Consider the following 26,644-nt stretch of genomic DNA (forward strand, 5'->3'; position numbering starts at 1 on the left):
CCATCTTTGCAAAGGGCTGTAGGACAAGACATCCAACATTTTCATGTGGTACTTCATCACCTGCCAATGTATCCGACTCATGTTCATGTGTTTTACAGGTTTTCTCTGGAGAGTCACTTCCTTTAACTGCGTTGCCTAGCTGGTTACCACATGTTTACAAATGATTAACAGGATTTATGGAATTCAGGTCAAAGATATCATGTGGTGCTACAGAGACTTAGTTGCTCTATTAAGACCAAATGCTTAGAAGTCCATTTTAGCCATGTTCAGCTCTATTACATGTGGACTGAGATCCAGACCACATGTAATGAATTTTCAGCCTGTTCTGGCATTGCAGCATATTTAGGGGAAAACAGCTCAGTGTGTGTTTGCATGATCCACCTTTTCCACATGATGATTTTACACGGGAATTCACCAGTGAATCTCACCAGTATGCTTTTGTTCATGCTATGAGCAAACACCAGGAGAGACAAAGCAGAAACAAAAATGGAAATGAGCATTACTTTACTATTCTGTAATGGCAAGCCTAAGCTTCAACAAAAATTGAGCTGCAGCAAGCAATATCACTGCTTGAGCACCATAGGAATCTGATTTACAGTTTGCCGTGAGGGAAGATAGAAGGCTTTATCCTTACCACTCCTACTTAGACTAAAGTATCTGCATCAACAATGTCTGAGCCAAGTAAGGCAGCATTGTAAGTGTGGGTATTTAGTGACTATAATGACCAGGTGTCTGAACTACATCAACAGAAAATACTTCTAGGATATTCCACATTTTGTTGATGAGAATAATCATTCAGTTGCTGTTGTGGCGAGGATATGAACATGCAGTCCTTAAATAATTGTGGTAAAGAGCTGGCAAAAAGACCACTATAGAGGATTTAGAAGACACAGCGGAAGAATCTATGCACAAGGTCCTGGGGAAGGAAAAAATTTAAATGGACTTGTTTGGTACTTGGTATCTTAGCAGGTAATTTTTCTTCTGGAAAACACTACAAGTACAGGCACCACTTGAAATAAATAAAGCAGCAATGAATTACAAACAGTGCGATTCCTGTCTTTTGAGGAGGCATATCCTTGTTTTCCTGTGCTTTGCAGGTCAAACTGATCCACAGGAGTATACCCTCTGCATTCACACTGAGATTCGCCTGTGCAGGGTTTCTCCCTCCCCAAAGCTTTTGCTCTTTCTACTTACTTTGCCCAAAGTAGAGAAGGGGAGTTAAATTAGTGAGCTGCATCCCAACAGGTAAATAATAGTGATGAAATATTGGTTTTTACTTTAATTTGAATCCCATAGTCAGGCATGCCTAAGTAACATCTTCATATACCTAGAGAAGCTTGATTCCTATTTCAAAACCTCAAGCCACAGGACTCAATAAAAACTTTGCTATGGTTTTTGTAGGTTTGCTGTTACCTGTTGCGTAAACAGCAGCTGAAGCCCTTTGTCCACTCTTTAAACCCCAGTGTGAAACTGCATTCAGCTGATTTTATACAGTCTGTTAAAAAACAATTCTCTCTTTACAGAGAATGTCCCACTGAACAGCTGCACAGAACAAAATAATATTTCATCTAGTAGACAGTGGTCTCATCTATGTGCAAGTAACACAAGACGGGAAGTAGAAACTTTGTCCTAGGGTTCAGAATTGTCATCAACTTCCTCTGCCCTCGTAGATTCCCCCTAAGGGCAACTGCCAATCCCAAACCACAGTATCTGCAGAGGTCTGAAGCAGAGGACATTTAAACGAAAATTACTTGCCTTTACTGTCCTGACTGGTTCATAATACATCCTGGTTTTACAAGAAAACAATTCTCCAGTCATTTCTTCAACTTTGTGGGAAGAACCAGTTTTTCTGAATAATGAGACCACTGCTGGTGCGGTGACCAAGCCCTCTTTTTTGCCCACCCCCCACCGTATTCGATGTACTGCTGCTGTTCCCATTATCCTGCCCTGTCATGGTGGGTGCCATGCTCCTTCCTGGCAGAACAGCTGGATCAGTCCAGCCCCCTCCAACTCTATCCCCACAGCAGCAGTGTGGTAGGAAATAATGGTAGAAAGAGATATATTAATAAAGGCAAATTAAACAAAACCTTAGTGCCTTTCACAATGGCATGGCTTGTTGAATTTTAATTCCTAGAGACCTGCTCTCCAGCTCTCTTGTAAGTGCTGTTTTTTAAGAGATGGTTATTGTGCAGTATATGTTTTTCTCAGCCCTTCATCTTTCAACCTGGATGAGCTATGGAGTGTGGACGGAGCCTCACTGCATCCATCCTTTACAACATCTAGCCTAACAGGGCCTGCCTCATCTCATGAGAAAGTGGATTTCAGAGGAGAAATATAAGAAATGCAACAAATAAATTAGATGCTCACACAATTAAACAAAATTTCCTGCCACTTCCTATGAGCTGGAAAGAGAAAGAAAGCACCGCTTCTGCCACAAAAAAATCCACATAGCTTTACAGGTCAATTGAACAGGTTGTCTCTTGACAATTTTCAAGTCGGTTTTGCTTCATCCATTACATTTGGTGTTCTGTTCCAGGCTGCCAGACTTGAAGGAGAAAATACCTGAGAGCAGCACATTACACATTGTTGGTACCTGTGGCAAAACTGCTGCCTCGCATGTGCTCCAATGCAGGTACCACAATGGAACAAAATGCTTGTAGGCATCCTTGCTAATTCCTCACTAAAACTTAGTGCACCACAAATTTCAGCTCACACTTTCAGTCCCTTTGCCAGAGAGCTGGGATCCTGTGTAAGCACAATCATATCTGCTTCACATCAACAACTTCTAAAATAGTTCAATTCAGGGTTGGCAGGTTCACGGCAGCTCCTGGGCTTGCCAACCATCCTCCCCATTGGCTCCATCTCCAGCATGGAGCCCAGATGCTCTGCAGTGCTGGGGCAAGGGGCTGAAAACCACCATAAACTCAGACAAATGCATCTGGAGGGGTTGTGAAGAGGAGGAATATGTTGTCAAAGGGTGAAAGCATGAGGGTGACTCTTGCACCCACCCTGCTACACATGCAGCCCCTTCTTCACCACAACTGCATGGAGAGGCCACGCAACAAGCTCTCATGGCTCAGCACTTAAAGAGTTAAATATAATAATTTGAAAAAGTATCTTCTAAGCATCTTGTCCTACAGATGCCTGGAGCAGGGACACAACCTATTTCATTATCAGCTCCTGAATGAGACCAGAGGGCTGTGTATCTTTTTTAGGTAATGTGGTTGCAAAATTATTTCTAGCGCAGTAAATACTTGCAAAGCCACCTGTGAAATTTTCCATGGAAAGCACAGGCCATGGGAAGAATGGGAGAAAATGACCTGCAAGGGTGTCTGCAGGAGGACGGGCAGGACCCCTGTGCCTGTACTCAAGCCAACCTGCAGGACCCCTAAGAACACCTGACTTAAGTTGCTTGCATCCTCAGGCTTGTAGAAATATCAGCTATGAGTTTTGCTAACTTGCAAGGCAAGTTCACAGTACTGACTCTGATTAGCTGACAGCTCATCAAGCGTGATAAAGAGCAGCAAGGGCAGATCAGGAATAGCTGCCTCATCAGTTCAAAAATCATGAGCAGGACCTTATTTTTGTTAGAGGGCAATGATGCCACTTTTGTTTTTAAGGGTCCATCACTCTGTTCACTTGTTAGTGAACAGCTGCTTCTGATGCTTCCAGATGATACCTTCTTTGGGGAGTGGTAGGTGATGGGAATGCACATCAGGAGGCCAAAAAGAAAAAGAGCCATATGAAATACTTGGCCCTGACAAGGAGCTTGCACCCCTTGTCTCGCCTTACAAAATGTTGTGGTGCCTCGTGCAGCTTGGTGCCATCAACAAAGCAGAACAAAATATACCTCATTAAAATTGAATCACTCTGCAAGTGACATGAAAAGAGAGAGGGTATTTTAGCAAGAGGCACAGTTTCACCAAGAAGTCATGGATCACCACATCCAACTTAATAGAACTGTTTTCATCGGGGAAAATGAAACTGCAGCTGAGATGACATGTGGAGCTTTTTAACCCATCACAGCTTACCAGCAATCTGCTTTCCACTTCTGACAGAAAAGACTTTCATCCTAAGGATAAGTGTCTTGAGGGAAGAGTGGTGTCAGTACTAATAATCAAATGATAGAGATATTTTCTTGCAGACTTGTGAGCACAGATTTTTGTCTTAACCTCCTTAGTTATAACAAAAGGAATATCCTGAAATCTGCACAAGGTGCATCCCTTTGGCAATACCATCAAATCAATGAATTTCTATGAACATATTATCTGAGACAGTTGTAACCTGTCTTTATTCCCATGCCAGATCGCTAATTACCTCCATTTGCTTTCTATAATGGACTTCTATCTCTGTGGAGGGCTTCTTGACACAAAAATTTGTTTCACTCACAGCAACAGCAAGCTGACATTCAGATTTGTCCCTTCAAGGGCAGTGATTTCTTTTTTACATTTCTGAGATCAGTCATACAAGGCAGCACCCACCACCCAACTACTGCAATCACCACCTGAACCAAGTGGTTCCTGGGCTCAAAAGTATAGAGGCAATGCCTGTGCTCAGTCATGCCCATAAAAAATCCAAAAGCATTTTGCTGAGCATGAGGGAAACTTGGTTTATGTTGGCCTTGAGGGCCCAGGATTTTCACAGGTTGTTTCAGTACCTGACATATTTCCCAACAACAGATGCTGTAACTCTATATTCAGCATATTTCATTCTCCTCTGGGAACAATAGGGTGTTTCTCCTTTCCAGACATTTTCTTGGCCTTTTTGATAAATTCTGTCTCAAAAATGCTGCATTTTGAAATGCTGACAGGTTTGTAAAGGCAGACACTAGTTCTGCCTTTGAGGACTGGCTGTGGCCATGGTGGCAACAGGGAGAAGGCAGATAAAGGGTTGCAAACCTGTCAAGTTGCATAAAACCCATGAGCCCATTCTTCCCTTCCTCTGCCAAGGCAAAGCCATCTTTCCTCCCCACCTCCCTCTACTTTTCTTTATTATTGAAATCTCATGGAATTTTCCTTTTGCATTTGTTTATAGAAAATTCTCTTCCCTTCAAGAGCAAACTTCTTCCATTCCTATCACACTAGTGTCATGTGCTCTCTTCAACAAGGAATTGTTTAATCTGTGTCCTTCTTTGAATACACATTTGGCTTAAAAGTCACAAATTATCACTTGCTGGCATCTTTATTTTGTATCAAAACAGAGTATATTTCATTAATTGAATATCTGCCTATTTTTTTCTGAGTAATTAAATGCCTATAACCCCACTGTTGCCTAGCAATGCTAACACAGAACCACAGTAAACACACCACTGCTTAGCAAAAAAATCTAGAAGAGTATTAGGAAAGCAGTGACAATGACAAGCTTGCACACAGCTGAGTGATGGTTGTTTAGGATAGTTTTCAGAAATGATCTTGGTGCTGTTTGGCCCAGGAACATCCATCAGTGAAAGAGCACAAGTATCTAACACGTAAGCCACTAGCTTTGTAAGGAGGGGTGAGGATACTCAGAGTAATGAGGACACTGAGGTTTAGAGCAATGTATTGCCTATGTTAGCTTTCTGTACCTGACATTCACCACTTAGGATAGCAATCCAGTGACACAGTTTGAGGTGCAAGCTTGCCATAAGAAGCCAGGGAATGTGTGATCTGCTGAGATCTCATTGCTGAAACCAGCTGATTTCCATGCACTGATCTCTATTACAGGAATTCAAATTAAATGGCAAATTAGGATTTCGAGGTGCTACGGTCATGGATGTAATTGCATCTGAGATGATACAAGGGTGAGGAGGATTCACCTACCAGTGGCAAAAGGTCTGCTGGCTATTCATGATCTCTGTACCAGGTTTATAGCACTGGCACATGGGAGCTTTGTGTAAAAAAAGGGGTTGTGAGATAAGGTGTTGTGAAGGCATGAAAAATATAAAGTCTAATTATTAAGTGTGTGATGAGCAGTAAGATAACAGAATAATGAGCAACACATTCAATGTCAAAATCACTAATAAAAGTTTGCATGAGGTACTTGTGGCTCTGGAGAAGGGAAGGACACAGAGCCAGAAATGGTCAAATTGGACACTGAGGACAAGAACTGCTGCTGATGGTCTGATGTATGTATAGCACAGGGGACACCATTTAGCTGACTAGAGAGTGAGTAACAGATGTGTAACAGAAAATGATGCACAGAAGCAACAGATCAGAATGTATACAGCAATCCTATGTCATCACTTGTAGGTTTGCTGCATTTTCCCTTCATGCTGTCTGACCACTGGGACAAGGCACATTGTTTATTTGGTGGCCCTATATAGAGTCTGCAGGACAAATCCTCTAGACGTGTGTGGTTGGGTCACACTGAGAGAGCCTGGTCCTTTGCAGAGATGGGATAAGAAACACCCTCTGGAGCAGGCAGCAGAGGATTGAAGGATCTTCTGAGAAAAGTTAGTCTGGTACTTTTAGGATCAAATAGACAAGATATTTCTAAAACCTGAGGAGGGCATGAGGACACAATGTGGGAGAATGTTTCTGTAATTAAAAGGCATTGAGAAAACTGGCTGAATTTGGCCCACATGAACAGCTGGGTGCATTGGCTTTGGTATGCAGGGGCGTGTGCTTGGAGGTTCATGCCAAGCCCTCCACAATGATTCCAAAATTCAGCACAGAGAGCTCTTAAAACATACTGCTGGGGGAGAGGAGCTGAGGCTGCCAGTACAAAAAAGCTGTGAAGTTTAAACTTCATTTAAAAGCCTCTGCCGCCACCTGAAAAACCTCACTCAATGGCTCTCAAGGGAAAGACAATTCTGAGCTGTCTTAAAAGCTCCTGAAGTACTTAATGCTATGGATATATTTGTAGGTAATGACAAACAGTGGGAAGAGACCTGTGGCATGAAAAAGACAGAGCTGATATCCACATTCAACATTTGTGGAGAGGGATCTGCTTCTGCTGGATATACTGTGCCATGGTGCCTCAGCCTGAGCACTGGCTGGCAGCTGCACAGTGTGTGATGAGAGGAGGGCAGCCCTGCAGAGTACTTCAGGGCCAAGCAACAGCTGAATGAAGGCTCAGTCCCCTGTGCATTTCCATCACATGAACCAGTGAAGTCGAGACCATCCACAGGTTAAAAACCACATTCGTGATGCAAACTAAAAAGCTGACGTGGGCATAAGCTGAAAGTGTGTTATCTAGGACAGCCAAATTGCTTACCTGAAGAAAACCACCAGGATGCTGTCCCATCTCACACCCCTGCCGCAGGATGCACCTCTAAAGCACTCTCCTAATACATTGGAAAGGGATAGGACATGGTGGTGAGAAGAGAGAAATGAGGAGATAGCTGAAATGCTGTCCATTCTCCTTCCCTTTCCCCTTCAGTGCACTGAGATTGGTAAGGGAGGGCAGCCTCTGTGCCCTCCCTCTCCTGAGGAAATCTGAGCCCTGATTAAGCACCTGCTTGGCAGATGCTGAGACCATCAAAAGCCGGAGGATATCCTGAGGTGAAGCTCTATTGATGTGTAATACTTTGAAGCAATATATATTTCATTACTGTAGAGAGAGAATATGAATCAATAATTCAGGAGTAAAGGGGAAGGGATGGGTTGGAACCACTGCTGGAGGATGCATTTTACTTTTTGAAGCACTTAAACTCTGTGGTTTTTTCAAAGACCACCTTAATTACATACACCTACAGTCTTTTCAGTAGAGTGTTAAAACCACTATACTCATCAAAGGAACAATCATTCCTTACCCCATCACCCTAATCAATGAACAATATTTAACAAAAGGTTTCAACCACAAATTTCCTTCTGGAGGTTGTCTCTGATCCAGCCTCTCTCTGGAGGCAGGGGAAGAGAGAAGAGAGAGAAAATGGGGTTGGGTTGAAAAACACTGTGAGGATAAAGAGCAAACCAGTATTAATTGAACAATAGTCATAGGGAGGGAGAGAGGCAATGTAGTTACACTAATTTAATTTTGAACTGCGCCTTGAAGAAGAATAGAAGATACATGAAAGAAGAAAATGAGGGGATAAAGGATTACTGATACAGAAAAAATAACCCTGATTTTCCAGTGAAGCAAAACTGGTTTGTCTTTCTGGAGCATTAAGCTGAAATCTCAATTTCCAACTAGAAGTATCTGGAATTTCTGGAATTTCAAAGGGCTTAAAAGAAACCAATTTTGCAAAACACATGCCTGTTTGCTTAGAAATACTGTCTCAAACTGTTTATTTATCAAAAAATACTTTTGAAATTGTTGAAATATCTTGTTTCCAAAGGCATACATTTCAAATCAAAATCTTCTGATATGTGGGTTAGAACATCTTTATCACACTAAACTTTATAGATGGTTTTCAAGTGTGTAAAATGGTGATATCAAAATGAAACCCTTTTTGTCATCACATCAATTTTTTCTTTTGAATATAGATTGAAGCTGTTTCTTCATATTGCTTGGTTTTGTCCCGAAAAATCACACAGAAAGTTTTCCTAACCTCTTTTCTACCTTTGTGGTAATCTGTACAAGAAGAGCAACATGATGTTACTTGAAGTGGCAGGACACTGGATTGGTACACATGTTTTTACATGGACTGCACTGAAAACATTTATCTTGGTCAAGTGAGAGGAGCTGGTTTTAAAGACAAAACTTAATATCACCCATATGTGCAACGGGACTACCAGTTATTATGATTCATTTGTAAAAAGTGCATCTCTATGAGCACTCATTTGTTCAATAAGAAGCAGAACAAAGGCTGGAATATCTCCTTAGATATTCTTACTAGAGAGAAGAAAACAAGAAGAAAAAAGAAAAGATAGCCTGAGGTGTATTTAATTTGGCAAATATAAAAGTACAGGCATACGTAGGTTAACTTTAAGCTGACAAGTCAGGGTTAGTCATTAATTAATTAAGTTTTCAAATTAACTCCTGACAAAATTTCCACTAACTTTAACAGCATTTGGTTGCCGCTCCAGGTGCTTCCACAGGAGACTTTTTTAATTGAAATAACAGGCAAAGATAAAAGGACGTCAAGTAGTTCAATATTTGTCACGGTTGGAATCAAGGTGACACACTTAGGCACTAACCTTGGAGTGCTTCCTGAGGATTTCCCAACTCCTGTACTGTACTGGGCTGACTGGTCATGGCTTGACTGCGCTCAGGACTGGGGAGCAGATACATCCCAAGGGTCACATCTGCCTCTGTGGTTCATCTGCAGTCATGTAATTGCTTCTTTTAATGCTTCTTCACTTAATTTCTTTGTAGATTCATTCACAGGACTCATCAACATAATGACTGACATCATTTGGCGCTACACTGGAGATTTTATGGCCCCTGATATCGTTTGCAGGGTCGTTCGCTACTTCCAGGTATAAAAACCTCATGCTTTGTGTCCCCATAGCAGTAAACACTGACAAAAATGTGGTATAGAATTTTTTCTAGAAGCAAAAGTGCTAAATACTGAAAACATTCATTTAAAGGTGAAACACATCAGTTAAAGCATATTAAATCTTTTAAATTTTGTGGACAGGAAAAAGGAAAAATACCTGGGTGAATATACAAGGGAGGGTTTTGCTTTTTCTTTCTTTTTTTCCAGTACGTTTTGAAACATTCCTAGTTCAGAGTTCTCGCTGACATCACCTTCTGCAATAGGTGTGTCTCAACTGCTGTCTCATTATACTTTCTGCCCCAGGTGGTCCTTCTCTATGCCTCGACATATGTCCTCGTGTCACTAAGCATAGACCGCTACCATGCCATAGTGTACCCCATGAAGTTCTTGCAAGGAGGTAGGAGAATTTTGGTACCTTGTTATTGCTATAGATATTATTGGACAATTTTTTAGTTTTCAAAATTCTTGCCCTCGTTGATATGAATTATTCATTCCTGCTCTGGCTGCATTTGAACTCTGTTACAGTTTTCCAAATGACAAAGGAGCTGTGGTTTCAAGATTTATTAAACTCCACTTAGCCCTCAGCAGTTTTTATAAGTATTGTGTTAGCAAAGAATGAAATGACATTTTAAAAAGTATGGTGGTTTTCATTATCTTCCAGCATTTTTAGAAGGTTTTTATGGGCAAAAGCTATCCCTTGTATCACTATACTGACTGTAGGAACTACAACTTCTATACTGTCTATTTATTCACATTAAAAAATAAGTTGGATGGAGGGTGTGGTACTGAGAATTCATACAATAGTTTGATATATCTTCAAAAGATATAGCAAATAAGTTTGGATATCTGTGGCTTCTTATACCTTCTTCTGTTTGCTTGGTTTCAGGTTTTTTTAGAGTGCTCAGATTGTATCCTGGCCTCTTAGCAGTGCACTTTAAAGAAAATTATTTCTTTCCTAGAGAGCCAAAGTGGGGCGTTAAATATGTTGCACTTAGTGAAAAAACAGAAATAGCAGGTGGGGAGGAAGAAGAACAGTTACAAGAACCATGAGGTCTGGAGGATGTGCTTTAATCAGATGCAAATACCATTCTTTTTTTGGATTAATGATGGCTCTTGCCAGACGGCTCTGTTCAGGGGATCAGATTAATGGTCCTTCCTGGCCTTAAAAACCTATGAGTCAATCACAGCTGAGACAGTGGTGCAGCTTTGGCAGATGTTAAGGTCTGAAAGCTTCAAATACTTGTGTGAAATTTAGCTTTATATTCCCCAGTGTGCAGATCAACTCTTTCAGAACAGGGAATGGATATCAAGGTTTTTCCAGCGGGCTTTGGGAGGGGTGGCATTGCTCTCCAGCTCCTGCAGAAGGGCTTGAAAACCAGGCAGGGTGGGAGCTCATAAACGTGCTGGCTGAGCAGGATGAGCTGTGGGACAGACCCACTGGCATTTCTTCTTTATGCATGGCACAGGAAAAGCAGCACTTCTTAAATTATCGCCTGGGCATAGTGAAGAATTTGATGGTTAATCTTTGAAAAGCACTTTGAAGTTGAAAAAGATCCCATGAAAAATCACTTCAAATCTTCATAAAAGCCTTTTTTTATTCCATTTCCTATACCTATACCACAAAGTTTAGTTGTTGGGATTTTTTTAAGAGTGGAGAAGAGCAGACATTGCCCCCAGTCGAGGGTAGAAGAATCATCAGTTGAGTGCAGGTCTGGGTGGGGGAAAAAGGTCACAAGCAGAGAGAACACTGACAAAACCCACCTGCCTCTTGCAAGAGCTGAAAGAGTAAATGCACTGATGCACAAGGAAAAGCCATGTTCAAAGGAAAAAAGAAGGTAGATGTAAATACAAAAGAGGGCTCTAGGGAGGAATATTTATCATAGCAACTTGCTGGAATATACATAAAATAATCACCTTTTGCACCCAGCTATTTCTTGCAGAGGTGCCATGTGGGATGCTTTTGAAATGTCCTCTTAGCTATTCTGCAGATAGAAACAAAGGGATTTACAAATCTTTGTCATTGGTGATGACACAGGGGAACTTAATGAACAATTCTGAGTCAACCTGTGGCAAATTTCTTTCCAAAATGAAACACTCATCCCCCCGAAACCCTTCAATCAAGAAACAAAAGAATTCTTTCTCCTAAATGATTGGAAAAATTATGTTTCCATGTAGCCTTGAAATATCATTTTAGAAAAAAAAATCAAACATTTCACTTTGAAAATGTCAAACAATTTTTTTAAAATTGTGGTTTAGTTACTAGCCTCAAGTCCTGTTAAAAATCATTTGCAATGAGCTGTACTTTGCATGATTTTTAAGAAAACATACTTCAACAGTTGAATATGTTATACTTTGCAAATACATAAATGACCACAGAAAGTGCAGGATAGGAAAGAAATATGCCTTCTAATCCTAAAGCAGGTGTCTTTAAATTAGGTGTCTTTTACTATGAGACACCTAATTCTACAACCAAAATGGTCATTAAGAAAAAATTGCAAAATAAAGATAAAAAATAAAAGAAACTGAGGAGTTATAGCAGAAAACATTTTGTGAATACGTAATCATGTTGAAAAGGTAAGTGCAAACAACATGCAAACTAAACAACAGGTGAAAAAAGAACTGCTTAAGTAAAAGACAAAACACAAAAAGTGTGTAAACTGATCCTTGCATGTCTTTGGGCTGAAAACAGCACTATCACTGAGATTCTGGAACAGCTCTGCTCTCTCTGGATTTAAAACGTTATTTTAAAGTTGCACTCAATTAATCAAAGGATTGCATAACATCGACCCTCTTGATGGCAGGAAGCAAAGTTCCTTCCCAGAGATGACTCCCTGTCCCATATTGCTGGGAGCAGGGAGATGTACTCAAACCCATTGTCACAGTACAAGGGTGGTGGGAGCAGAGCAAAAGAGACAGAGACATGGAAGTATCTTTCAGGAGAGTCAGAGTCAGAGCTCACAACTGAGATTCCTGCTCCAGCCCTGGGAATTACTCTTGGCCATCCCAGTAAGAAAAACTCCAAAGGAAAATGTTCAGACTGACTGAATTGAATATTGTGTTTCAAAAGCTGTTATTTTTTTTATTTAATTTGTAATTGATATAGCTCTAGTTATGTGATTTACAGCCATGTAGAGCATATTGGAGCAACTATTAAAAATGCAACATAAAAAATCCCTGCTGCTGAGGCACTCAATTAATATTACTCTGATAAAACAAAAATCTGCTTATCTATCAGTGCCCTGCAAAGCCTTTTAGACTAACAAGACCATATTCTAACAAACTAAAGGGACATTTAAAAACAAGAATAAGTGAACATTGTAGGAAATGTATTATGAAACTCAAAGATACAATACCGTTCTTGCCCAACCCAAATTGCCCAGTTCTGTTCAAACCGAGGTCATTGCTATGCAGTAAAAAAATAGCTCTGATCTTTTTCAGTTAGAAAAACATAGGTGGGCCCTGCTGAGGCTTACATGATTGTAATTTAAGCAGTTAGCTCACATTTGAAATGTCCTTTCTGTCAGGAAATATTTTGCAAAATTTATTCTTAATATTTCTTTTGCTAAGTGTATTTTGTTTTGCTTTGGGAAACTTCACAGTTCTCCTTTGCTTGTACAATATTTATAGCCTTAATCTAACCCTCTCACTTTTGCAGATGTCATCAGAGTTCCCTTTAGCCCTAGATTAGCAAGACCACACTTTGCTGAATGTGGGTAGCATTTAAAAATGAGCAGGATAACTGAGTATTTGCAACTGATGTTTTATAAAGCATAAAATTACTTTTTGAATGTTTCGCCCACATGCTTTTGTATTGTTCTTTGAGCTTCAAGGAGGAAAGACATTCTTCTTGATATGCATAATTTAAAGTGATTTTCTATTTCACACACAACCTCGGGTATTTTTTAGGACAATAAAGTATTTGAACACTAAAGCTTCCCAGATCAAAAAAATCTGTTCCCATCTGTTCCTCTCGCAATCTGGCTGAGGAGGAATAAGTGTCACTGAGAATAATAGGTACTCCACAGATCAGCCCTTTCCCCCACACTTTTCTGCTAGAACTAACTGAATTTTAGCAGAAGGTGAAGGTTTTTGAAAGTTAAAGCCTTGGGACTTTTTGCTATGACCCATGAATATTTACAAAATCCTGTGGGTGCCACTAGTCATCATTTGGTTTCCCACTTATTTTTCCCCACTTGGCAGTGACCAGAAATCAAGAGGATAAGTAACCCAAACCTGATGGATATTTTGGGATCCTTCAGCTCCTGTTCTTCACTATGAGGTCCAGCAGGATCTCCCAGTTCCTGTCCGTTGCAGCAGATAAAACAGGGCTGGGCAATTGAGCACCATAATCTGCCTTCTCTCATGGTTAGCAGACCACTCTTGGCATGGCTTGGGTTCATCAGCAGGAGCTGGGTTTGATCCCCACCATGACACAGAGAATTGCTGGAGATACCCAGGCTCTTCAGGACCACATTACTTTGGGACAGTAAAGTCACAGCTGGAGTTAAAGGCAGCTTTCTGTGCAGTCTTGTTCTGATCCTGAACTGAGGCATTTTCTTTTTCCTCATAGGAAATGTTTTGCAATCTTTCTCACTTCAAGGTGAATCACTAGGCAGGCAGTAGGGCAGGCCTGCAGTCCTTACATCCATTCATGATAGTCTCTTGGTGGCATAGAGGTACAATTTGAATTTCATATTTCTGACTTGCTGACCCTGATCGGTGCCTTTCTCATACTGTTTCAGATTCAATGGGCCCTAAGTATTCTTAAATAAAACTTAGAAAATACAAGCCCATAATGACATGACAATTTATCATGAGAAAGAGATGAAATCCCCATTGTCCTTTGAAGTCTTTTCAGCATCAGCCAGCTGCAGCCTAAAATTCCCTTTCTTCTCAGAGTTTCCTCCTCCTCCCTGCCTTTCTGTCAATACTGCTGCAAGGGTTCACTTGTACCAACAACCCCACTAACACTGTCTGTTTGACTCTTACACAGAAAGACAGGCGAAAGTGCTTATTGGAGTGGCCTGGAGCCTCTCTTTCCTGTTTTCCATACCAACTCTGATTATTTTTGGGAAACGGCAGCTCTCCAATGGGGAAGTGCAGTGTTGGGCTCTCTGGCCTGATGACTCCTACTGGATCCCTTACATGACAGTGGTGGCTTTCCTGGTGTATTTCATTCCTCTGATCATTATCAGGTAAGCCTGAACCCCAGTCAGAGAGCATGTGGTGAAAGCCATCAAGTGTGCAATCAGCTTAATGCTCTAATTTCTACTCATTCATTACAATTTCATTTCCATACCTGCTGCATAGCTGCTTTGGTTTTTATCACATAATACATGGGTTGTTGCACTTGCCCTGGGTGTTCTCTGTGTGGTATTAACAGCCAGAAACACATTGTCTGAAAAAAGGAATGAATCTCTAAGTGTGTCCACTTATCGCCACAGCTTCAAGCTTGAAAGCTATCTTTATAAACCCAGTATGAATATTTATCTATTATTACAAAAGATAATTTTAATAGAAGAATGGGAAACTACACTTAACACTAATTAAACTAAAATTAACTTGAAGTGCTCTTAAGCTTCACAGCACTAGACAAGTGTTCCTTCACCAGGATTGGAAAGAAATCTCCAAGCGCTGAAGTCGCCAACGCTCCTAAAACAAGAACAAATACAATTCGTCCTATCTTGTAAAGGAAAACTTAAGCTGCAGATATTTGAGATGGATTTGCCCCAAATCACAAAGACAATATGCAGAACCTGTACTAAACTGAGGTCGACCAATATTGCGGACTGTGCTTAGTGATCATTGAAATTTATCACCTCCCTCTAGGGCACTGCCATTAAACAGAAGTTAACTAGCCATGAAGAGCCACCAATGCAAAGGAGCAGTCAAAATCAGATGTGGAAGGGGAGTGAGGCTTCCTAACTGCCTCAAAATGCTACCAGTGGCAGTAAAAATTCTTTGAGTTCATATTTTTCTTTCCCTTTTTTTTTTCTCTTTCACTAGCAAGGTTGTAATCATATTTCTTGGTGTCCATTCTTTCTTGTTAGCAGCAAGAAAGACTTGCTGGGACTCCCTTTTCCCCCCCATAATTTGTCTCCAAATTATGGCTGCTCTGGCAGCCAGTCCAGAGGCTGCTTGGACTCTGAGGGGGGAACTATGCTTGGGCTCTGAGAGGGGAGCTATGTTTGCAATGTCCCTTGCATTTATCTCTTGGTCCATCTGCTTTTCCAACAAGAGATAAGCCATGAGTCTCTCTTAGTAGCCTGGGTGAAAGTGGGGTGGGTGGGGGCTGATCTTTTCTAGATGATGACAGAACTGACTACATCAGCTAAATAAATGCCTTGAAGTTTATTACTGTTTTATCACTGAGATTAAGTTCTGCAGCTTTTAATGGTAACAAGTTTATCTCTGATAGGATCAAAACCATGCGGTGCTTGAACTCATCTAGCTGACTTTTTGATATGATTCAACATGGACCAGTTTTGCTCCCTAGAAAGAAGAGATGATTTTTACACTTTACTCATAAGTTTCCTAAATTTTTGATTTTTGTGCCAGATTGCATAGATATAATAAACAAAATCAAAAAAGTTCTGCTTAAAGAAAGGACACAATGGCAAGAGAGGAAAAACTACTCCCAAGTTGTCCAATAGCTCTTCCTTCCTAGATAGGATCATTTCTCTGCATGTTTTTCTGTCTCTGAAAGCCAGCCTAGTTTTAAATAAACAAAAAAAATATTCTTGGGGATATGTAAATAGAAATGTGGGTAGATCTGCAGCCCAGCAGTAGCAGCAAAAACAATAAACATACACTGCACAGAGAAAAAGCAATTTAACAGTGAAAAGAAATGGCACTTTGAAAACTTTGAGGCTGGCTGCTACTGTGAAAGGGGCTCTTTTATGAGCTTACTCAAATAGCTAGCAGTTGGGAAATTCTAGCCAACATCTTAAGTGTTTTAGGAAAAAATCCCCACAGCCTGCCCAGTTACCAGTCATTCCTTAGGTGTGTGAAACATCTCTTTCACACTCAAACATCCAGATTGCATGGTTTCTATTACAGACCAGCCACTCCTTTTACACGCCATCTATACTTGTTTGGCAAGAAAAGGCAAGCTACAGAGCAATAAATATTTCAGAACTGTTGACATTATCCTCCCCTCCTCCCTGTCAAAGAAAGATATTCAAACCAGATCAGCTCTGTGACTTGCTTTACAGTAAATCCCCAGAAGCAAGAAGGTGATGAAGACATGAGGGGAAAGAGAAAGGCAGGGAAACTGGCATTTCATGAGATTGCCGTGACAGCTGAGACATGAATAAAACATCCTAAAATTTTTGTGGCTTTAACCTTAAGCAACTTTCACACAAGAAGTTTATGGCAGGACAGGAACTAAAACCACTGGCTTTGGAGCCAGGGGCAGCACAGTGTCCATCACCTGCCCAGAAACATTCCTGATTTCAGTGCTTATTAACACAAATGCTCCTGTGTCCTTGCCAACAGAAGTCAGATTTTTGACAGGTCCAAAGGAGTGTCTGGCACTGGACAGAAGGAAGGGGAATGGTGCAGGGAAGGATTTATTTTGTGCTTGCTTATTTTCAGTTGTCAGTGATACTATTTTCTTCAGAACAGAGAGGATTGTCTAAAACTGCAGAAAAGGAGGATTATCATCAGGGCAAGGTCAGCAGAGACATTATGAAAAATGCCATGCAATTTGGGAGGAAACGACCATTTTTTAGAACACTTTTTTAAGTCTCAAGCATAGAAGTGAAGGTTGCAACTTCCCAGCTGATGTATCTGTAAAACATCTGTCAACACAGCCTGAAGGGGTGACATCTATTTCTTTAAAAATTATTGGCAGTCCAGGAGTTTGAAGCTAATCCACCTGATGTGGCTGCAGCATACAAATACTCTGGTAAGCAGTTTATGGCTCAAGAACAGCAGGAATTGCTGTTAATATCTGTAGGGACTCAGTTTCTCTGTAGAACTTTTGTTCCACCCAATACTTTCAAATGCACAGGGGGTTTGATGATAAACGAGATGCTATTTCATATGGGTGAGAGAGATCACATACATCCCAGTTGTGTGTTACTTTGTCAAGAGATTATTTATAACAATGAAAGGTGTTATTTAATAAATGTAGGAAGGCATTTTGTGATTTTTTTAAACTTAATGACCTTTAGCCGAAGATGTTATTTAAAAAAGGCCACAACATTACAATAGAGAGAAGATCCATAAATGGGCAACTGAAAAGCCAAGGATCAGTAGAAGAAGCTATGAATACATATAAGCCAGAAGCCAAAGAATGCATCACACTTAGCGAGGAAGCAAGGCAGAGCACACACAGGGAAAATAATAAAACCTTTTCTGCAAGAATTCATATTGTTTGCACAGCTACTTTATTTCGTCTGCCGAAGCACTCTGATTTAGCTGCATGGCAGGTGTCTGACGCAATGTGGGACACTGGCTGGCGGAGTTAATTCTTAATTAGTTCTGCTGCCTGAATCTGCTGAAAACCTAACCTCTAGAGCAAAGCAGTTCACTGATGACAGCACTTTTTCTGGTGCTGTTCATCTGAAGTGCATACAAAGGATAAAATCTTACTTTTCAAGTGCAGGACTTAATTCCACACTAGATACGCTGCTTTGGCTGAGCTGTTTTCACTTGTTATAGTCCAGACACCATCATCTTTTAAGCTTCTCTCATCCATCCCTCAGCTCTCTCAGTAGAGTTGATTTCACATGTTCCTGACAGCCTTCAAGTAACTCACAGGAGCTGTGTTATTCATAACACTGCAGCCCATGGAATGAATTATTTAGCTGATAACCTTATGCTCAGTCTGGAAAACCCTTCCACTGACAAGCTAAACCCCCAGGTGGGGTGTGAGCAAACCGTATAGATTCCAAGCCAAAACATAAACCAGAAGAAAGCAGCACTCTCTCCCCTCTCTTTTTTTTCCTTTTTTTTTTTTTTTTCTTTTCTTTTAATATATATATATAGAAAGGTAATTTATGAAGAAAATGGCAACAACCTGAAAGATTTCAATACTTCTGAGGTCTATTCCTACCACTTCTTCACAACTAGAGAATCAGCAATCAGTTATCAAAGAGGTTGTGGTTTTTCAGCAAGTTTTTTTATCTGATTATAATACCCATGAACAAGACCTGAATAATGAAAAGAAAATGAAAAGCTATGATTATTATTTTTAACCCAAGTGTGTGAATATCTTTGAGAGCTAGAAAAAGTGGAGTTTTTTTTTCATATTAAAACTTCCCTTGTCCTCACTCTCTCAGTGTTGCACAGGAAGAGCCACAGATCCTGAGTCAGGTATTTCTTTATAGTGTTTAAAAATTTGGCCTGTCCCCTCTTATTTACATTATTCTACCAGTTCTTCTGCAGTTGATATTATCAACCTACCAAAACCCAGAAAATTCAAGGGAAGTAATTAGAGAACCTGCAGTAATTAGTTCTCTCCTCTTCTGGGACAAGTGTCATCAACTATAACCAAAGCCTTTTCTCCTATGCTGATATACACCAAGCAAAGCTCAAATGGTATCTGTGATACTTGAAAACCTCTAGGGCACTGCTGAACAGAGGTTAAATATGGTTCAAGTCAAGATTACACACTGCTCTCCTGCAAATATTTGCGCCTGGGTCCCTCAGAACCTGTGACAGGGAGACAGAAAAGCTACTGGGTTTCTATTCTACTTCTGCATTGCTACTCAGTGCCAAAACATAATTATATTCTGGCACTTGAGTGTCCAGAAATTCAGAGGTTTTTTAACTGTTATTCATGATTGCTAAATATATTTTTATATTTTAAACTTATAAATATAATACATAGACATTTATCTAATATAATTGCAAACTCATGTTTTAAAGAAAATTCCTAAAGCTCCTCTTGAAGCACAGAGGAAAAAGATACCCATCTGCTGCCTCAAATCTAAACTCCAAAGAGAACATTTGCTTTGGAGCAGCTGAAAAATAATTAGAAGAGGAAAAAAAACCCAGAATCAGCTAAAAGGAAAAATATGGAATTAAACCCAAGGCACTGCAATGAAATAAAAAATAGATTAAATAAAAGGTATTTCTCTGAATTAAATCAAATAAAGGGACTGGAAATACCATTAATAAAAATACCAAAGGTCATTTTTTGAACTTGATTCAGCGAGCCCATTCGTTTTTGCCTGCAATTTCCATTTCTAAATAAAAACCCTATATCTTGCACATATGTTCTAGGATTTGCCCATCTCTTCACTTACCCATTACATATGCCTGCAATGGTTTGTTCAGATGAGGTTACTTTTCTCTTCAGATAAACAGTGCTGTAAATTAGCTACCATAAAACAAAGCAGCTGCATCACTTTGCACAAATGAAGTATAAGGAACAATAGGCAATACTCGATGATAAATAGAAGTAATTAACAGGGAGCTTAAGTGCACTTTTGCCATGGTAAAGGCTCATTTGACTAGAAAATACAGAGGCCACGTGGGACTCTGTCATAGTGCAATTATTTACTTTAAAAAACCCTGTATTTAAAGAGTGGGCAGATCAATAATGCTTATGATCATTAATATCAATACATAGCGTTATCAGAAGACATTTTATTTTCAAAAAAAGAAAAAGTGGTCTATGAATTAAAAATAAGATGGAGTGGGATTATTCACAGTTGCATTTGTATGGCTAACCATAAGTTACATTTTTACATGGATAAAAAATGCATTATTTACCAAGGAGGCAAATTAAACAACACCATGAACTAATAACATGCTGTGATGAACATGCCTCTTAATCTGTTTGAATTTGGATCAAGCTAAATTGGTTTTGGAGATGCAAAGAATTTAATTTCTGAGATACACCCATAATGTGAGCTATATTTTTGTACTTTCCTGCCACCTCTACAGATATGTATTTTATCAGGGTTAGAAAAATCATCACATTTTCAGATCAACTTTCTATCCTGTGGTCTTCCAGGCCTGAGCAGCTACTGTTCAGAATGGCTTGGATGAATTTTCCATCCAGGTTTGACTTTTCCTCCTGAGTGGTACCCTTTTATCAGTCTCCCACCCACAAACTGGGCTGCAAGACCAGGGCACTGGGCACTTAGAGACCCTAAGAAGCCTGACGGCATCTGGACCTAAAGAACTGACATCACATCTCCCAGTGCTTTCAGTGGAGATGAGGGCAAGCAGCTTGCAGGCATGTTACATGGGTTGGGAAAAGGGTTTGTGGTAATGTGTACCACATGCTTTTACACCTTGGCAGTGAAGGCTGAGCAGTTCGACATCCAGAGAAAGGGAATTGATATTATGATATGGACAGAATGGTGCAGACCACTGCCAAACGCTCCTCTGAATACCAGTTTGTCATCTGTTCCCTGCTACTCTTTGCTCTGCCACTTCATTTTTCAAGTGAGAATTTGAGATTTGACCAACCTCTGCATCCTCCTCCAGCCGCCTTTTACAAGAAGGAAAGGAGCTACAAATGTATTCTGAAAAAAGGCTGCTTTTCCCGTGTAGGAAAAATACAACTTCTGTTGCATAGTGCCCTCTTTTTACTTTTGTGGCTTTGAAACACACATGCAGCTGCCTGTTATGATCCTGTGCTTTAGGTGAAACACACTTCTGGAAAGTCCAATTGCTCCATGCCAACACTGCAGGGAAAAAAATAAAAGGTTAGGCATATTAGGAGCTGGAGTCCAAGGGAAATCAAATCATAAAGGCATAATTGTGGCTGGCAAGAGTTGCTCAGAAGAGTACCTAGCATGACAAGAGACTCATCTTTCCTGACACCCACCCTGAGCAGAATTACACCACCTCTGGTCCACTCCTGATAAGGAAGGCTCCAGTGGCTTCAGCTACAGGGAAATGAAAGATGAACAGAGGCAAAAACACCCACACAAATCCACTATGCTGGCAGCACTTTATAAGCTGCTGGATGGAAACAAGTATTCAACTTTCCTCTGGAGTTCTAAAAATTAAAGATTCAACAGAATCAGCATGTAATCTCATATGTGAAATGCCAGTGAAGAAGACAGATGCTATAACTGTATCTGGCGAAAGACTTGCTCCTACCAGACTCTGCATCCAAGAGCGCAGGAATTCTGGGGTCAAAGGGAAAGTAAGTGAGAAGCCTGGCTTTATGATTCAATCCTTATGGCATCTGGCTGAAAGTAGGGAGTCTGAGTATTTTGACTACAGAGTTAGACTCCTTTGTCCCGATGCTTAATAAACCCTGAATGTGTCCTGCTGGACAAAGAAAAATCTGCATCAGAGGACATTGTTTCAATTGCAAATAAAGAGGTCAGGCTAGAGATAGCAGGCTAGGAAGAAAATAAAAACAGGACTTTTAAGAGCTGGTTGTAAAGTTTCTTGATATTACAACAATTATCATTATAATACATTCTGATTTATTGGAACAATCAAAGGAGAAATGATACCTGAATTTTCCACCATTGTCTGTAAAAAGTACAAAGAAACTCTCAAGTGTATGAGCTGTTAAATAAACAGCCTCTTGAAAAGCCAGGAGATAAAAGGAAAATGTTCGAATCAGCTGGGAGCCAAGCTGGACCTTTGGAGGGATTAAGGAGAGCAAGTTGTAGTCCATGGCAGATGCATGCAAAATCCTCACTGGGCAAGTACACTACTGCCCTGCTGCACAGCCCAGGCTGCACGTTGAATTTACAGCTCTCACCTACAGAGCCTGGGAACCAGATGGCTTAAACTTCCACAGAAAGGAAAACTCCAAGCTTCCATAATTTTTTTGAGCACAAATACTGCCTTTGCAAGTATGCCTAGCAATTGAGGGTGCTGTAGGAAAGACTGGGATATCAGTCTGAAGGGTGTAAAAAGAATAATGCCTCTTCTAATAACAAAAGTAGGCCACATAATAGTAAGACACATTTTTGCCTCTATAAAACACCCTGAAATAATGTTCTTCATTGCACCTTTTTTATACAAGGTGTACTAAGGTTTATGGCAATTAGTGCTATGCTACCCCAGATGCTCTAGAACACTGGTGTGTTACAAAAGGTACATTGCCACTTCTGTTTTGATGCTTGGTTTGTTACATCAGGAAAACATGGCAACCTGAGTGCATTAGTTGAAATATTCCAAAATTATTTTTTATCTTCTTTAGCAAACTAAACAGGAAAACAATAGCCAAAGGTATGCTGTTGATTAGTGATTTTAGCAGGTTATGTATGCTTACAGGAGAAAAGGCAGACAGAACGAGGCCTTGTGTCATTTGTATGTAAACTGCTGGAAGGGTAAAATTCTCAAGCAGGACATGGGTTCAAACAGCTCTTCAGCTTGAAGGAATTGTTTTTACCCATTCTATACTAAATCAATAGAAGTCCAGACTGGTTATCACATAGGAAAAGGTCATAACTCTCCAAGGTCATTGTACACTAGGGCATTTTAAATTTTTCCTATTGAAAGCATATAAACCTCTCTAAGTATGCAAATTGTGCTGGATCTGGTTTTGAATCATCTAAATCTTTCCATTTATCTGACACTTCTATCCTTCTTGATTTCCACCACAGGACCTTGAGACCCAAAATTGAGCACTGCTGTATTTATTTACATTTCTCATGGATCTTGCCCTTATCAAATTCCCCAGGGTAAAATTTTATTCTCTAGCTTCATACTCATGAAGTAACAGCAGAACAGAAGTGTACATACAGCAAAACCAGGTGCCTCCCCTGCTGCCTTCATTTCACAACTAGTGTCCCAGGGCTGGTACTCAGACAGATTTAGCTTTGGCCAGCTCAAAATCACCAATGAACTCTTGCCTGCAAGATTTTTGGCCAAATCATTGCATATTCCTCTGAGCCTGTGATTTGACATCTACAAAGCCAGGACAGCCATAAAGACTTCCATGGTGAAAAGTCTTCAGATCAGCTTCTGAAAAATACTGTGGGAGAATCCTATTGTATTGATTACTGTTATTATTGTCCCTTATTATTATTATTCCTATGCAATCCCACCATATCTGTGAACTCCTTACACCTAGATAAGTATTCTTAGAGCACAAATTACAGAGATGTCTGTTAAATTTATTGTGCCTAATAATACCAGCAACTCTTCCCCTTCTGCAGCGTCATATACTCAATTGTGATTCGAACCATCTGGATGAAGAGCAAAGCTCAGGCTGTCATCATCTCCAGCTGTCCTGGTGAGTCTCAGCACACTGGTGACTTCAGCTTTGTGATTTAATTCTGGCTGATTCTCACAAACCTGGGAGTGCCTGGACATGCAGTGTCACATTGGGCCCCATCACTGCAGTGGGAATGCAGTTTCTGTATTTGTTTGTTCATAACTCATTTCTACATTATTTACCTTATTTCCTTTGACACTAAATTCTCTTTAGAGGAACAACAGGAAACACCTGCAGGAAAATGATTAAAATTAAAAATTACTTATTCTAGAACTTAGAATTTCTCTTTCTAGAACTTTGTCCATTTCCAGAAGAGCTTTTATTCTAGCATATACTAGGTAACATTTTGTCTGTGTTTTCACATGTCCTTGCAAGTCTGAATCTTGCTCAAGATCAGAAATTCCTGGGCACAGAAAGCTGTAAAATGACCTGAGTGTTCATCCCAAGCCCATACATGCCTCAGTGCTTCAGGAAGATCTACTCTGCTCACATTTCCCCTTTTTATTTTGGATGGCTCAGGTTTTGAGTGTCCAACTTGAGCAGACTTGCAATTGTCCAAATTTCAGGAACTATTGAGATCCTGACTGACAGCAGGGAAGGATGGAGCTATGCAGTCCTGTCCTGCCTGCCAAGGCACACACTGACACATCCACACACCAGCCCTATTCTTTGACAAGCTGAACTGTTCTTTCCCCAGGTAGCAAAACCTCCACTGGCTACACCAGTCGTGGGTTCATATCCAGGGCGAAAGTGAAAGCGATCAAGTACAGCATTGTAATCATCCTTGGTAAGTGAAAAGCCCCACAGTTGGCAGCTAGGGAGGATGCTGACATTAGGAAGCTGCTTTTCCTCAGCAACCTCAATTGTCAGCAGACAAAGTAGATGGTTTGGAGAAGGAGCTTTATGTAGACCCCTGACTTGCCTTCTGGTCTTGTTCTTCCCCACTCCTCTGGCTGATACGCTCATATTTTAGACATCTGACATAAGTCTTAAATGAAATCAGATGCACAGCCCCTCATGTGCATAAAGAAATTCCTTTTCTAAAAGGAGAAAGGAAGGGGTCATCTCCTCCTTCCCATCCAGACTGCCAAAAGATTTGGCAACAGAGTTGTGTTTTAGGCTTAGAGACACTGTATGGTGTGTGAGCTGCTGGGGTGGTGTAAGGGAGAGAAGGAGAGGTGAGATGTGGAGCAAGTGCATTTGATGTCACAGGTGTGCTGCCTGCCGAGATGGAAAGAATGAGCTCCCCTTTCCCAACTGGGCAGCAAATGACAATGCAGGTGTTCTCGGTCTCCCAGGGAAATTACATTATTCTGATGCAATTAGGAGGCTGATATTCTATCTCAATAAACAAAGGCAGTGTCACACAGGGCTTGTGATTAGCTGCCAGAGACGTGCAGGAAAGGAACCGAACTGTTTACTCCCAAGGGCTGACAGTCGTCCCTTGACACTGAAAAAGAGATTGCTTCTCTTTCCAACACTACGCAAAATTCAGATTGGAAAATATTGTGATAACAGCCACTTGAGTAGCTTAGCTCACTGTGTAGTGGTAGCATCTGCAGACATGAGAGAAGCCACTGTGATTCATACTTTTCATAAGCCCAGGATTAGCTTCTCCATGTCTGAAGTTTTCGGCGTGGCAATCAGAGAAAGCTTCTGTCAGACACAACTACTGTTGCAAGGCCATCAGATGTTGAGAGGTCACATGGGTGCTCAGTATTTCAGCAGACCTTGATAATATTAGGCACCCAGCATCTCTTGATGTCTTAATCTTAAAACATATTAAGACATCTAACATCCATGGATTTTTTTTAAAGCCACTTATAGTTCTGCATACTCAGTGCTATGACCCACACCCTGACACTGTGTATTGCTATTTTACATATATCTGTGCATAAACACCTCCTTTTTGGTTGCTCTAGAAAACAGAAGGGGAGCTTACCTCTTCCTTGCACTTTCAGTGAGTGTTCAGCTATCTGCCAGGGAAGAAATTCTGATTAACGTGACAAGAAAGCAGGCAGTAGGTCACTCTGCTGTCAGGATGTGATCATGTGTCTGATCACATGATTTCACAAATACCTGTATGTTTGCAACCCAGGTCGTTTTAGCTTAGTTGAGTGAACTGTCTGTCCCAGCATTTCTATGCAAATTCTGAAACAAAAGCCTTTGTGAGAAGAGATGGCATAGAAATATGTGAGGGACAAATTCCCCATGCCTGCAAATAAAGATAGATCTATGGCCTTCTTTTCCTGATCACCTCAGAACAAAAGCAGAGTCTATGAGCAGTACAGTCCTCTCTTCCCTTCCTCAAATTCATCTCAGTACAGGAAATTAGGAGAATCTCCTTGCACACTCCATGTACACAGCACCTCCAGCCAGCAAGCCAAATGACACATTGGTTTGCCGCAATGCCTTGTGAAAGAGCATCATTCCTTGCTCCTGGGTGTCTGAGAACACCTTATTTTAATAGGTGGCTGTGACAGGCAGTGCTGTCATGGAGCGGCACTTTGGCTGTGTGTACATTTAGATTGGCTGCTCACTCTGGGGACCATTAAAAGAGCACTTCACTATAACTGATGATGCTTTAACTGGCTACCTATTTACCCTTTATGTGTTGTGTAGTGTTCAGAAGTGTCTCAATATGTCTAGAGGGAGCACTCTAAACACTTAGAGAAACACACGTAATATATTTTATAGGCATTAAAATAAAAATAAAGACAAATAAAAGCACAATCTAATAACTATTCTCTTAAATAACATCTGGAATGGGGAGAGGGGTTTTTTTGCATGAACAAATATTTATGTATTGTGACAGTCTCTCCATGAATGTGTAATTATCTCCCTAAACTGCTAAACTATCCAACATCAAGCTCTTCCTCTCCCTGTCTCTTCTGCAGCATTTGTTCTCTGTTGGAGCCCTTACTTTCTTTTTGATATCCTGGACAACTTCAACATACTCCCTGACACCAAAGAGCGCTTCTACGCATCTGTGATAATTCAGAACCTGCCAGCCTTGAACAGTGCCATCAACCCCCTCATCTACTGCTTCTTCAGCAACAGCCTCTGCCCCCCTTTCGAGTATTGCTCCTTTATTCTCACTCTGACTACCCCTAAGAAGGGAGGGAACACAT

At 40.6% G+C, this 26,644-nt stretch overlaps 1 protein-coding gene and 1 long non-coding RNA gene across 2 annotated transcripts in view; one reads left to right on the top strand and one right to left on the bottom strand.

The window, feature by feature from the left end:
- LOC146441304 (uncharacterized) overlaps positions 1–26,644 on the bottom strand; it is an 80,772-nt gene that overhangs the window by 32,519 nt on the left and 21,609 nt on the right. The window lies entirely within an intron of this gene.
- Positions 1–26,644, top strand: part of NPSR1 (neuropeptide S receptor 1) — a 59,051-nt gene that overhangs the window by 30,264 nt on the left and 2,143 nt on the right. The window contains exons 3-8 of the mRNA XM_085051398.1: positions 9,238–9,341; positions 9,665–9,758; positions 14,355–14,556; positions 23,455–23,531; positions 24,211–24,300; positions 26,411–26,591. Coding sequence (XP_084907524.1) covers positions 9,238–9,341; positions 9,665–9,758; positions 14,355–14,556; positions 23,455–23,531; positions 24,211–24,300; positions 26,411–26,591 — 748 coding nt within the window. The remainder of the gene's footprint in view (positions 1–9,237; positions 9,342–9,664; positions 9,759–14,354; positions 14,557–23,454; positions 23,532–24,210; positions 24,301–26,410; positions 26,592–26,644) is intronic.

This window comes from Lichenostomus cassidix, chromosome 2 (assembly GCF_008360975.1).
Source record: "Lichenostomus cassidix isolate B80296 chromosome 2, HeHo_3.0, whole genome shotgun sequence".
Lineage (NCBI taxonomy): Eukaryota > Metazoa > Chordata > Aves > Passeriformes > Meliphagidae > Lichenostomus > Lichenostomus cassidix.